Source organism: Eleutherodactylus coqui, chromosome 1 (genome assembly GCF_035609145.1).
Source record: "Eleutherodactylus coqui strain aEleCoq1 chromosome 1, aEleCoq1.hap1, whole genome shotgun sequence".
Classification (NCBI taxonomy): Eukaryota; Metazoa; Chordata; class Amphibia; order Anura; family Eleutherodactylidae; genus Eleutherodactylus; species Eleutherodactylus coqui.
Genome location: NC_089837.1, coordinates 474,811,855 through 474,826,258, shown reverse-complemented (window position 1 = coordinate 474,826,258; position 14,404 = coordinate 474,811,855). Strand labels below are relative to the sequence as shown.

The following is a 14,404-nucleotide window of genomic DNA, read 5'->3' as shown; positions in this document are numbered from 1 at the left end:
TGTGGTGGTCTACAATACTTAATCATGTAAGCCCGGAGTCATGCCGTTTAACTCTCCATGAAGTATAATGATGCTTTAGAAACGGACATCTTTTTTTTTTTCTTTCCTCGGAGCCACCAACATGTGTCTCGCTTTGACAAAAGCTGCTCTTTTCTATGGTTTTCTGTCTCTTCCTTCTTAATAAATTGATCTGTATTTAATCCTAATCCCTCGGTTTCTTTTTGACACTCTCTCAGAATCCAGAAAGTTCCTGTTGTACGCTCGCCAGATGGAAATCCGTGGAGTTGACATTGATAACGCGTATTACAACTACATCATCTCTTTCACTGTCCCGGATATCGACAATGTCACCGTAGTAGATTATGATGCCATGGAGCAGCGCATCTACTGGTCGGATGTCCGCACGCAAACCATCAAGAGAGCTTTCATCAACGGCACCGGAGTAGAGACTGTGGTTTCTGCTGGTAATAACCTACAAGCTACTTTTCTCTCTCCCTCTCCAGAAGTATAGGAGATGTTTCGTATAAATATTGTCAACTCCGTTTTAATTATTTAGTATTAATGAATTATGTATTTCGAATCTTCAGACTTGCCAAATGCTCAAGGATTGGCTGTCGACTGGGTGTCTAGGAACCTCTATTGGACAAGTTATGATGCCAATAAAAAGCAAATCAATGTGGCTCGCTTGGACGGGTCTTTCAAGAATGCAGTCATCCAGAACTTGGACAAACCCCACTGCCTTGTGGTGAATCCACTAGAAGGGTAGGTTTCTGTTTTCTTTTTTTGTTTTAGTGATTATTGTAAGTAGACTTTCACGTTTTACGAGAACTCACACTTTCCCTCAAAAGATGAGACAACCCAATTAAGACAACATTCGAAAGGTGGTGAACAATCCTGATAGCAGCTGTATCTGTCCATTTTAAGTTACTGTCTATGGCATTGTCCCAGCACATGGTTTAGAGAGAACAGTGGTCCAGCTGATATACATTGACATGCCAAAAGTCATGGGCCAGGTGAAGTGCAGAAACTTGACGTGGCATCAGTTCCGCAAGCACATGGAAGGTCTCTGGAAGTACGTTGAGCCATGCAGTCTTGATGGCAATTCCCAGCTTCCTGGTAGGTGCAGGATCTCCGGTGTGAACTGACCCCTCCACCACATTCTATAAATGCTCAATTGGGTTTATGTCAGATGAACATGCAATCTGCACCATTAGTGGGAACTCTCCAGAATGCTCCGTAAAAAATAAATCTGGAGAACTTGGGTCTGATAGCATGGTGCATTATCATGCTGCAATATCCTATCATTGTTTGTATATATGAAGTCCATGAAGGGCTACAAATGGTCACCAAGCAGTGAAAGGGTAGAGTGCATCAGTCAATGATGTGTTTAGGCAGCCAAGTAGACCCAACCCATGCTATAAGAACATGCCCCACACCAGTATAGAACCCCTACCGACCTGCACAGTTCTTTGTTGACAACTGGGGTCCATGGCTTTATGGGGTCTGCGCCACACACGAATCTTACCATCAGCCCAAAACAACTGTTATCATGACTCATTGAACCATGTCAGAGGTTGCCAGTCTCCTAGGGTCCAGTTGATAACCTAATGAGCCTAGGTGAGGAACTGTGTCCGGTGTTGTGGTGATAACTGAGACACCCCATTGGGTCCTCTATTCCTATATGCCCAGCTAAAGAATGTTGCACTAACCTATAGGATATGCGTGTGGGGCTGTGGGGTTGTGATAAATAAGCACCCTTGAGCGGCCACTGCAGGTCTACTGTGGGTGGTAATGCCTTCGATGACGTATTCCCGATACACATGTAACTCTGTGGATCGAGAAATGCTAAAAGCCTGCCCAATTTTCGGAAATTGAATGTCCCATCCGTCTGGCACCTACTATCATACTTGAACATCCCATAATACACATCACCTTACCATGAGTACGTTGGCCAGTGTTCAACCTTACAAGACAACACCTCGTACATGTGTGGGTCATTCCCAAGCCGTCACCTGTGATCCCACGTCCTAATCAATTTACATATGGCTATCCCGTGACTTTTGGTATGTCAATGTATATACATCTATACAGTGTAAACTCACTAACTCTTAGACTGTAGAAGGGATGTACAGATCTACCGCCCCAGATAAGGCCACCATTATACCGGAGGTACAACAGTCTGTATCGATCAATCTCATCTGCTGTAGCAATACAATTCTTTCTATTTATTGGAAATCTGGTCCTCTTTCTGACGTATTTATTGCACAATCTAGGAAAATGTTCTCCGCAGGAGAATATGAATCCGTGAATAATAATCAGCTGGATCCCTTCTCATGTGGGAGGGACTGGATTTGTTTTTCAGCTCTTTAGTCGGAATGACCAAATATTTCAAATCTGTGGCCAGGTTTAAAGGTTGTAAAATGATATTTTTTATATGAAGTAAAGGGGAAAAAAACCTTCAGTAAACACATTTTCGAATCCTACCAAGTGCTCCCGGGGCCGTCCGCTGGAAGGTTCACACAGTTTGACTTGGACATTGTTTGCACAGAAGTTTTTCCACTATTAATCCAGATCTGGGTAGAGAGCATAGGAAGCGGCCCGCTGTTATTTCTGCAAACACACTTGCTGCAATTCAGCATTTCTGCCTGCAGGGACTTTCTGTTCTGGTGGATGGTTGGAAGTGGCGCGCAGGAGAATATGACTACTTCGGGTTGCTTTTCTGTCCCTGGCTGGCCTGCATGTGGGGGTGGACCAAAGTCGTTTCCAGTAATGTGGAAATAAGCAGAGCCATCTGTGTGGGAGAGCCGGGTTCATTACGGGAAATTAATGTGAGGAAACGGTGAATGAGACACAGTGATAATGTCACGCAGACCCCAAAACCGATCCAAGAATTCACTCTCTGCATTTAACAGAATTATGTTTGGAGGTTCGGACTTCCATCCCACCTAAATGCATAATGCATCGACATTCTTCAGCAGTCTTAGAAAATACTGCACAGTTATACTATGGAAACCTGAGATTTGTTAACCTAGTTCAGCTGCTCCGCATATCAGAAGTACCTCCGCTGCAGAAGGAAATAGTCAGTTTTTTACCACTTTTAGTAAAAGAAATTACCTTGCTCTGTTCTAGGACATGGGTGAACCAACACAGATTTGTTGCATGATGAAGCGCTGCGGGATAAAGATTATTATTATTTATTATGATAAAATCTAATTTGTAGAAAGCTTCCTCAAAGCGATTTCCTCAATCTTGAGCTGATCACAGAACTCCATTTTTGTATCTCACTCCTGAGTCCCTAGAACGGTGGTCCCTTTTCCTCGGTCGTCTCCACTATGGGCTCTTTGCACCCAACACAGTGAGGAGGAGACTCAATGAGGGGCTGGTTGCACAAACACACTGTGACTGCTGTAGATAGCCGGGGGCAAGTACTCCAGTATTTCCATTAGCCCCATGGAAATAAACAGAACCCTAACTGTGCATGCTCAGCCAGCGCTCCATTCATTCTGACGTCACTGCGAGGGAAGAAGCCACCCTCGTGGTGACAAGCAGAGGCGGACACGGGACCCCTGTTCTTGAGATTGGCAGGAGTATCATCGGTGAGACCCCCACCACCAATCAGCAAGTTATTCCCTATCCTATGGATGGGGATAACTTGTGATTCTTGTACATTCCCTTTAAAGTACTTTTGAAAGTTCTAGAACTTTCATTTATACAGCGATTAAGCTTCATGTATAGAAAACCAAAACCCCCTTTAACCCTTTCCAATGCACTGTCTGACGTCTGAAGACATTCTGATTGAAGGCTGCACATCGACGTCGGAAGACGTCCGACAGGGTATTCTTACTGTATATTACTGGCTGCTCTGTTGTCGGGGGGGCCCCTCCAGCATGTCCCATACTGCAGTACTGGCTCTAGCCAGCAGAGGGCACCATTGTGAAATGGAATAAAGAGAAAGCCTCCTAGGAAACGCTGAATACAAAATTGGATTGCAAAGGGTTAATGTCCTGCACTGATTTGAGTCCTAATACAATTCATACTACTTTGTTATAAATCTCGCTCTTCATGAGAAGCAGATTGACATTAAGCAGAACAGCTAATTAGAGACCTATATGTATTACACCTACATTCACGAGTTCGGTAGGTACTACGCTTATGTGGGACGTTTTTCTTGCGACTGTCCCAGAGACTCTCCGTGTGATTTCAGTCTATTTCGTATCATCGCCTGTTCCTCTCCCTGTGATACACAAGAGAGCTCATAAAAGATTGGACTCGCATTAATCTCGTATGTCGCGCCTTACTGTATACTGTGTACTGACTTATATCTTCCGTGGACGGCTGTTATTTCTTTACTGTCATCATAGCTGGGGAGCTGGCAGTAATCATGGCCTGGAATATTGAGTAATGGTTGTGGTTTGTGTTCGGGTTCAGTTTAGGTAATTGCCTCCGTGTGATGCGCATGGCTCATCTTATTCTGGCAACATGTGGCCGCCAGTCTGCACTTAGAATAATCAGTATGTTTCTTTCAGGAAGTTGTACTGGACAGATGGCGACAACATCAGCATGGCTAATATGGATGGCTCAGAGCGACAAGTCCTTTTTACCGCACAGAAGGGACCAGTTGGTGAGATGTTAACGCACATCTAACATTTCATCATACACTTCACCAGTCACCGTTCGGGACTGAAATGTATAGGACAGGCTTATTCCCCTGTTCCATTTTATGCCAAAGGAAGTGTAACAGATTAAAGTAAAGAACTGACACTGGTGCATCGATGGAAACCATCACTATATATGAGGAGCGGTTTTCTAAAATGAGTCCAGTCACAAGGAAATGTTTTAGAGAACATCGGTTTGCCGTCTACGGATATGACTTCTTTGGCTCTGGTAGCATTAAGTAAGGCTGGTTTCAGATCTGCGTTGGGGATTCTGCTGTCCTGCTCTATCCCAGTAGCAGGATAGGGGAATCCCTCTGGAGCGCCGGACAAGCCTTATTGACTGTAATAGGGTCCGCTCGCCAGCTGTCCGGATTTTGGATGGAAGAAAAAGCACTACATGCAGCGCTTTTTCTTTCGGAATCTTACCCAGATCTGCGATGGAACCTCTGACCGGAGGATCCAACGCAGATGTGAAACCATTCTAAAATTGTTCTACAATGTGAAATATCTCACTTTGCTTAAATATCGCCTTGTAGATATGTAAATGGAAGCAAAGGGATTTGTACGGTATCTTAAGGCGCAAAATCTTTAACCCCTTCCCGCTCCATGACGTATAGGTAGGTCATGGAGCAGCGGGGTATGTATGAAGAGAGGATGCTGACAGCGGCATTCTAATCCCCCAAACTATGTTCGGGGGTCCCGTACGGCCCCCACGCGGTGAGATTAGGGAAGCCGTGCAGGTGTCATGGCAGCCGGGGGCCTTCTGAAAGGCCCCAGGGCTGCCTTACCAGACTGCCTATCAAGCCATCCCCGTGGGGTGGCTTGAAAGACTGCCTTTAAATGTCAGTATGACGTAATGCTATACATCATACTGCAGGAGCGATCAAAGCATCGCTGGTTGTAGTCTCCCAGGGGGACTTTAAAGTAAAGTAAAAAAAAAATCAATAAAGTTTTTTTAATTGTAAGGAAAAAAAAAGTTTTTAAATCACCCCCCTTTTGCCATATCTATTATTAAAAAATCTAAATCATAAAATAAAAATATGCATTTGGTATCGCCGCGTCAGTAAAAGCTCGATCTATCAAAGTAGCGCATTATTTTTCCCGCACGGAGAACGTCCTCCGAAAAAAATAAATAAAGAATGCCAGAAATGCACTTTTTTAGTTACCCTGTCTCCCAGAAAAAACACAATAAAAAGCGAACAAAAAGTCGTATGTATTCCAAATTGATACTAACAGAAACTACGGGACATCCTGCAAAAAATGAGCCCTTGCTCAACTACGTCGACGGCAAAATAAGAAAAGTTATCGCGCGCACAAAATGATCGCAGAAAATAATTAAAAAAAATTAAATGTCTTTTGAAAAAAAAAAAATAGTATAGTAAGAAAAACCTATACAAGTTTGGTATCGTAGTAATCGTACCGACCCATAGAATAAAGTTATCATGTCGCTTCTGTTGCCGTTTGTGCGCCGTAGAAACAAGACACACTGAAAGATGCCAAAATTTTCGTTTTGTTTTTTTTAAAATTTTACTCCATTTAGGCTGGGTTCACACAGGGCGGATTTGCTGCGGCTTTTCAGTTGCGGTTTTGCCGCAGAAGAACTGCTTCTGCGGCAAAACCGCTTCAAAGTTTAATTTTGGCTTGCGTATTTTGCTGCGGATTTTCGTGCGGAAAAATCCGCAAGCGTTTTTTTCTGCAGCACTTTTTACTTTTTGCCGCGTATTTGTCGCGGTTTTGGCTGCGTCCATAGAGGTCTATGGACAAAAAAGCGCTGCGGAAAAGACCAAGGAATGAACATGCTGCATCTTTTAAAACTGCGCCGCAGTTGCATTTCCGCACTGCGGCTGTGCGGAAAAAATCCATCCTGTGGGAACAGCTTTTTGGCAAATCTCATTTGTGCTGCATTGCACTGCAAACGCAGCGGTTTTGCCGCAGTGCGGATATGCAACGGCGATCCGCGGCAAAACCGCCCTGTGTGAACCCAGCCTTAGAATTTTTTTAAGTTTTTCAGTACATTATATGGTACTTTAAATAGCAGCATTGAAAAATACAACTCGTCCCGCAAAAAACAAGCCTTCATACAGCGCCGTCGATGGATAAATGAAGGAGTTACGATTTTTTTGAAGGGGGGAGGAAAAAACGAAAATGGAAAAAGAAAAAGGGGCCGCGTCATGAAGAGGTTAAAAATGGCCTTGACTTATTTTGGAAAAAGCGCTTCTCATAGATCACTTTTACGCATGCCGAAAGGTATTGCAGTGGCTTAGAAAGGGACAGCACAAGAGCTAGTGGGTTTTATTTCTTTGTATTTTATGTCTGTGCTTGTACAAGATTAGGTTACAGCTTACAAAATAATGCTGCAAATAAGCCACAATGATGATGTGAGCGAAGAACGGACTCAGAGATTCCCCCTTAGATCTGGTCTTATAATATAGAAATACTTTTTCCTTTAAATATACTTAAAGCAACCCTCCAGTCAGGGGCTCAAAATTGATATGCAAGTCAATACCAAAGGGAAGTTATATCTGTTGTTTATTTTTCCTCAGACCGTACTCCTTGGTTGCTTTTTAGCTCCGCTCTGTTAGGGTACAGCAGTGATCTGTGACTCTAGTTTTAGCTACAGTTCTTAACTTGAAGTAGTCTGAGACACACCCCCTGTCTCTTCATTGGTTCAGTCTGCAGAGGAGGTGTCTGAGGGTGTGTGTCTCAGACTAATTCCAATTAGGCACTGTAGCTAAGAGTATAGTCACAGATCTCAGCTCTGTCCTATTACAGCTGGGCTAGAAAGCTGCCAAGGAGCAAGATGTGATCATCCTCTGTAGGTACGAAATTACATATCCATTTTCAGCTCCTGACTTGTGGTCGCTTTAACATATATGACTGCTGTATGTAACTATGAGATTATTCATTTTATGCTTCTTTTTTTCTGTGTTGCAGGCTTATCTATTGATTACCTCGAGAAAAAGCTTTACTGGATCAGTTCTGGAGCCGGAACGATCAATAGATGTAACCTTAATGGAAAGAGCCTGGAAGTTCTTCTTACTATGAAAAGTTATCTGGGAAAGGCAACCGCATTGGCTATAATGGGTAAAGTGGGGTTTTTAGCTCTAAACTTAAAGCTTTACAAGCTGTGTGGCTCAAGTTTACTGAGGATTTACTCCTAGTCGTCCAACTATTTACATCCAATGTACTTCAAGAATTTAATCCATGTTTCTGGGAAGAACAAAATCTACAATTTTAGATTTTGCCCAGAGTTTAGCTTGAAAACAGCAGAAATATTGCTGCAACCATTAATATTAGGGGCGGGAAGGTCTATTTCAGAGCCCTTCTAGTTTATTTCTTGTGTTTCTACCGCCATTGGGTTTGTTAGCCAGTTTATCAGCAAGACTGTTCTTCAATATAACTTCTATTATCCTATTAGGTGACAAATTATGGTGGGCAGACCATGCTTCTGACAAACTGGGGACGTGTCAAAAGAAGGATGGATCAGACCCCAGAGTCTTGCGTCAGAACACCAACCAAGTCATGCACATGAAGGTTTATGATGAGGACATACAGAAAGGTAGTAACAGGACTTCAATCTCATCTGCTACACTTTAGTCAACTGTTTAAAAAATACCTCTTCTTATTGTGTATGTATGACACTTTTATTGTAGGCTCCAACAATTGCTCGGTCAATAATGGCGATTGTTCCCAACTGTGCCTGCCTACCTCTCCTACAACACGGTCATGTATGTGCACTGCTGGCTATAGCCTGAGGAGCGGGCAGCAGACGTGTGAGGGTGAGTGCTGGCCGTCTTCTGTGATTTATCGGAGGTGTCCTGTAATCATTTATGTTTGGGAGCTTCATATACTTTTAGGGTATATAATGTGCATCGCGTGACTCTTGGCTTGTACATACTAGTCATATACATGTTCCTCTTGCAGGCGTTGGATCCTTCTTGCTCTACTCTGTACATGAAGGGATACGAGGCATTCCTTTGGACCCAGCCGATAAATCGGATGCTTTGGTTCCTGTCTCTGGTACATCCCTGGCTGTGGGGATGGACTTCCATGCTGGTAAGTGCCCATAGTATCCTGGTTATTATAATGCAGCATATGCTAATGCCAATTTCTTCTTGTACTGATTTGCCTACTTGAATCACTTTTGAATCTGCTGATCTGCTGCAAGGCAGGCTTGGACCGGCTCAAAGGGGAACAAGTAAATTCCCCTCCCGGCCTTGAGGCACAAGTGGACCTCCCACCCCCAAACAAACGACACGGCATTGTACACCCACTGCAATGCATACTGATAAGTAACTTAGTAGACAGGCAATGTCTGCATGTAACTGTTCAGTGGGCCCCCAGAATACATTTTACTGGTGGGCCCTAGGCACCCCAGTCCACCATTGTTTAACCCCTTAAGGACATGGCCTATTTTGGCCATAAGTATGCAACGATTTTTGGGGAATTTTCATCTCCACTTTTCACAAGCCATAACTTTTTTATTTTTCCATCGACATGGCCATATAAGGGCTCGTTTTTTTTTTTTGCGTGGTGAACTATAGTTTTTATTGGTAACATTTATGGGTACCTATAATGTATTGTAAAACGTATTTATTTTTTTGATGGCAGGGAGAGAGTACACTTCAATTCTGCCATTGTTTGTTTTTATTTTTATTTTTCTACAGCGTCAATTATACAGCATAAATGACACAATATATTTTTTTTGCAGGTCGGCACGATTGCAACGATACCAAAAATATAATTTTTTTTGGGGGGGGGGGGGGTGTTCAACTTTTGCACAATAAAACTTTTTCTAAAAAAAAAAAAAAAATAAGAGATAAAACAAACAAAATAAGCATTTTGCATCCTATTTACACACAGTGTTTGCTGCACAGAATAAATGGCATGTTCAAATTATAGTACAGCTTATTACGGACACGATGATACCAAATATGTGGGATTTTTCTTACATTTTTAATTTTTTTTATTCAAATAAGGTAAAATGAGCAAAAAAGGTTTTTTGTTTTTTTTACACAAATTTTTTTTTGTTTTCTTACAGTCTTTATGTCTGAACCATAGCAGCTATGATCGCTATTCTAAGGCATTGCAGGAGACTTATGTCCTGCAATGCCTTATCCCTTGTAATATCGATCATAGGCAATGGCAAGCTGGGACACCAGTATCTAGCATCTTGTTGTTATGGCAACCCATCGGCCCTCTGTGATTACATTGGCCCTCTGTGATTACATTGTGGGGGTCCAATTAAGTCACAGAGGGAGCACTTTCCCCCTGTGAACCCTTTACATGCCACGATCTACATGGATCATTGCATGTAGAGGGTTAACGAGGTGGTCCATTGTCCTCATGTACTTTGCAGTTGCAGTGAGAGGTCGGCCATCTGTAACAGGCAACTTCCCTGCACGATTGCATGGGCTCGCTTCTGAACCCGCGCCATCCACAGGACGTAAGCTTACGTCCTATTGTGTTACGTACCCTGCAGCCAGGACTTAAACTTACGCCCTGTGGCGTTAAGGGGCTTTACCCTGGACTAAAATATTGATTTTCTATGCTGTGGCCTGTAGACCAAACACAGCTCTATAGATTTTGGAGTGTAAGTGCCTGCTATTGCATCTCAATCCAATTCACTTGAATGGCTTCACATAGGCCATGGGTCTGATAATCGGGGCATCACAGGTCAGAGAAGAGGTTGCAGCACCCAACCACGTGCCACAGCCAATAGAAATAGCTGATTAGCAGGCGTTCCTGAGTCACCCAAACCATTATGATATTCATTACCCATCCTGAGGATAGGACTTGAATATTTTAGTCCCGGGTAACCTCTTTAAAGATGCCCATATAGATCCCGTAGAAATCCGATTTGTATGGATGGCCTCTAGACTCCCCACTGTGGATGTTGGAGGAAATGGGGCACAGGCTTCCCCTGATCAAACACTTCTTGCAGTTTTCACCTTCTTTTCTTTGAAGCCAAGATTAGTGTGTATGTTTATAGGAGTTCGGTAGAGATAGCGGTTGTCGGACATTCCTTCATTGGCCCCCGATGCACTCTAGAAATGGATGTCTCCCGCACAGAGAGTCTTGCACTAACTCATGGTCATAGTATCATTCTTTTGCATCCGTCAGATTTTTGTTCTCTGTTTTTGCAAACAAGATATGAGATGTCTTTCATTAAAATCCATGTATTTGTATTCGCTACATAAACACAAGTGCCCTGAAAATACTTTAAAGCTACATGATCCGTAATTCTTCATATGTTTAGAAAATGACACAATCTACTGGGTGGACATGGGACTCAGCACCATCAGTAGAGCCAAAAGAGACCAGACCTGGCGAGAAGATGTGGTTACTAACGGCATTGGCAGAGTGGAGGGAATCGCTGTGGACTGGATAGCAGGTGGGAATCGTTGGACCATTTTACTACCATTACAGAACACTTGTCTTATGTCTAAATCACATGTTCTATCTTCCTCTATACGGTGTCAGATGCATCAGGTACGAATACATTGAACCTGTTACACTCAGATACCAAAGACTATGTGTTTGACTAGCAAGACCGTGAGTACACATAGTGCCTGCATCTTTGCTTCTCCAGGCCTGGAGGGTCGCTTTAAAATTAGGGTTAAGAACTTAAAAAAAAATGTAGCACTGTTTGCCTTCTGTAGCTTCTGCATATCGTGGAAAGTAGAAACTGCAGCCTAAGGGCTTATTCACACGAACGCATTTGCACTGCGTGTTACGCATGCATACGTTGCGCATGCAATATGCAGAAGATAGTACTCATTGATGTGGTCACGCCCAGTTTTTGTGTGTACACTTCAGTCAAGCACACAAACACAGCGTATCCTATTTTGGTGTGTATTACACACCAATTAGCCCATATTAAACTTAATTGGCCATTTAAATCAAAGGGAACATGCTTGCGTTTTTTTTTTTGTTTTTTTAAGTGCACAAATGCACAGGACATGCGTAAAAATACAATAAAATACTCACAGGTGCATGCAAAATCACAACGCCCATTACGCAAGCACGCACATAAATACGCTTACACTCGTGAAACCGGCCATGGGCTATCGTCCCGAAAGATCCTCTAACGAGCAATTTCCAGCAATATACCGCTGAAAACCCATGATCATTGGGACATAAAGCCTCCACGGATAACACGACCGACCGATCCCCAATCCAAAGGATTGGCCGACTCGGGGTGAGTTATACCTATATCTGCACCCTTGCTTATTGTTTTTTATTATCTACCATATACCATTGGAGCGCCGCCTCTGACTCTTATTTCCAATTTCCAGCAATAGCCGTCCCGCGTAGAAGCATGATCTGGTGAGGTACTCAGTGAGAAATCGCTAATTAATCACTTTGTTTCTGCTCACTGAAACAAAGCAACTGACGAGCGACTTCTCAGTGTAAACAGGCAGTTGTGTATCTTTGAGCGACTGCCTGTTCACAGTGATTGGCGTCAGGGAGCTGGAAGAGATTTCTGCTGGGTTGTGCCTCCATTCACTGAATGACTGAATGATAAAAGTAGGCTGAGTCTGAACAGGAGATCTGTCGGTGAGGCTGGACTGGCTGATTATCTCTCCTCTCCAACATGCTAATTTATGACCACAGCAAATGGGCCATTTACACGGGCCGATCATCACTCAAAATGTGATCGAACGAAATTGAGCGGTAATTGTCCGGTGTAAATGCCAAAACATTGTTTACTAGTCGTCCATTATTTTGTTATCGCTGACTGTTAGTTGGCATAAAAACCATGGCTGGATCGTGAGCTTGTCAATGTAAACGCTCAGCGCTTCATATAGAAGCCCGCGGTCCAGCAGTGAGTCTACCAGTCCAAACACTCTGCACGAGCGCCAACGGCCTTAGCAGTGACGCCCGCGCTCGTGTACTCGCTTAGATGACTGTTGTCCCATGTAAAAAGGACATAAGATAAACTATATTGTGGTCATTAATTAGCTACTAAGTACATTCAGGAGAACAGAGAGCAGAGGGAAACCAAATCATCAGTCCAGCTTCACTGACGGATCTCCTATTGAGACTTAGACAGGAATTCCCGTATGCGGTGATGTGCAGAAGACAAACGGTGCAACATTTTTAATTTTCCTATTGGAAAAAATGATTGTCGGCTCCAAATACATGCATTTAGGTGAAAATTTATGTTTGTCGTTTTATGGGTAAAAATAGCGCTGAGCTATTTTTTCCAACATTTATGATCGAAACCCTCAACAGAACCTCCAAAACGGAGATCTGAAGAGAACGTAACTCAAGGGATCTAGGCAGAAAAAAACATTTTAAAACCAAGTGGTGGCAAAACCTAAAAGAGGCTATACTCGCCTCACCCAATCCCCTGCCACTCCCCTTCCGCCATGCCCGATTCGCCGTTGCTCTTCACTTCCTGACGTCCTAACTGCAGAACATGTGATCTCTATTGCTGTTCACCAGTCAGTGATCCCCGTTTCGTGGTGTCAGTGAGGTCATCGCTACGCTAGACCAGCCACCATCGGAGTGGACAGCCCCTTTAAATCCATGTCAATGCAGCAGATTTGGAGTTCTCTATATTGAAAAACTAATTAAAAAACTACGAGTGCAATATAGATATATGAAGAAATTAATCAGCACCGAGTTCTGGGCATAAAAATGACACGATGATGAAATGTGATGATTCAGCGAAACATCATTTAGTATTGATTCCTCCTAGGAACTCTCCTGCCATATTCTCCAGGTTTACTGTCTAGATTTGACTAGACACATTAATTTATTAAATAGGTATTTAGTTTAATAGCCGTGCCATGGAAAGAGACTGGGAGAACCATTACTGAGGCTGCAGTTCGTCTTCTAAGTCATTCCTCAAAGCTGGGTCCAATCAGGCAGTATCGATGTAACCTTCCATTTGGCTGTCTCCGATTCTTTGCTCTTATTAATGAGTTCTTTGCCTGCGGCTCTTTCTTTCACAGGCAACATCTACTGGACGGATCAGGGCTTTGATGTTATCGAGGTGGCTCGTCTAAACGGTTCCTTCCGTTACGTTGTCATATCCAAAGGACTGGACAAGCCCCGGGCCATTACTGTGCATCCAGAGAAAGGGTAAAGGAACATTCCGCTGAAATATTAATCAGTATCAGTGGCTTTTAGCTCCTATTACTCACTTGGCTTCTTCTGTACGTCATGTTAGGTATCTGTTTTGGACGGAATGGGGTCAGTTCCCTCGCATTGAAAGGTCTTACCTAGATGGAAGTGGAAGAACTGTCCTGGTAGATGTCAGCATCAGTTGGCCCAACGGAGTCTCAATCGATTATGAGGTATGAGATCTATCGCACGTGATGGGATACTGATATTCTAGAAGAGCGAGAATTAGCATCATGAGATCCTACAAGATCATTATCTTGCTAATGGTTTATAGAAGTCGAGGGGTCATCAAGTTTCACTTGGATGCTAAATGTTATAAATATACACCCGTAGGCAAAAAATTATGGAAATACACCCTTAGGCTGCCTGTCCACGGGCGTTGCGGTATCCAGCAGCAGAGATCCGCCGTGGGATACCGCCGCCCAGGAGCTGGTAGACGGATCTCCGCTGTCAGCTGCCAGATAGGCTGACCGAGGAGAATCGCGGTAATTCGCAGCATGCTGCGAATCACTATGATTCTCCGCTCGTGGACAGGGGGGGAAGCGCTTTCCATAGCAACGCTATGGAAAGCTTTTACTGCGTTCCGCAGCCGGACAGACAGCCTTACTTGGACG

At 43.4% G+C, this 14,404-nt stretch overlaps 1 protein-coding gene across 2 annotated transcripts in view; it reads left to right on the top strand.

The window, feature by feature from the left end:
* Window positions 1-14,404, top strand: part of LRP1 (LDL receptor related protein 1) — a 308,223-nt gene that overhangs the window by 218,185 nt on the left and 75,634 nt on the right. For both annotated transcript variants that reach the window (XM_066584447.1, XM_066584446.1), the window contains exons 29-38: window positions 237-464; window positions 588-762; window positions 4,527-4,621; window positions 7,590-7,739; window positions 8,074-8,214; window positions 8,309-8,434; window positions 8,580-8,711; window positions 10,915-11,049; window positions 13,619-13,748; window positions 13,837-13,963. In XM_066584447.1, coding sequence (XP_066440544.1) covers window positions 237-464; window positions 588-762; window positions 4,527-4,621; window positions 7,590-7,739; window positions 8,074-8,214; window positions 8,309-8,434; window positions 8,580-8,711; window positions 10,915-11,049; window positions 13,619-13,748; window positions 13,837-13,963 — 1,439 coding nt within the window. The remainder of the gene's footprint in view (window positions 1-236; window positions 465-587; window positions 763-4,526; window positions 4,622-7,589; window positions 7,740-8,073; window positions 8,215-8,308; window positions 8,435-8,579; window positions 8,712-10,914; window positions 11,050-13,618; window positions 13,749-13,836; window positions 13,964-14,404) is intronic.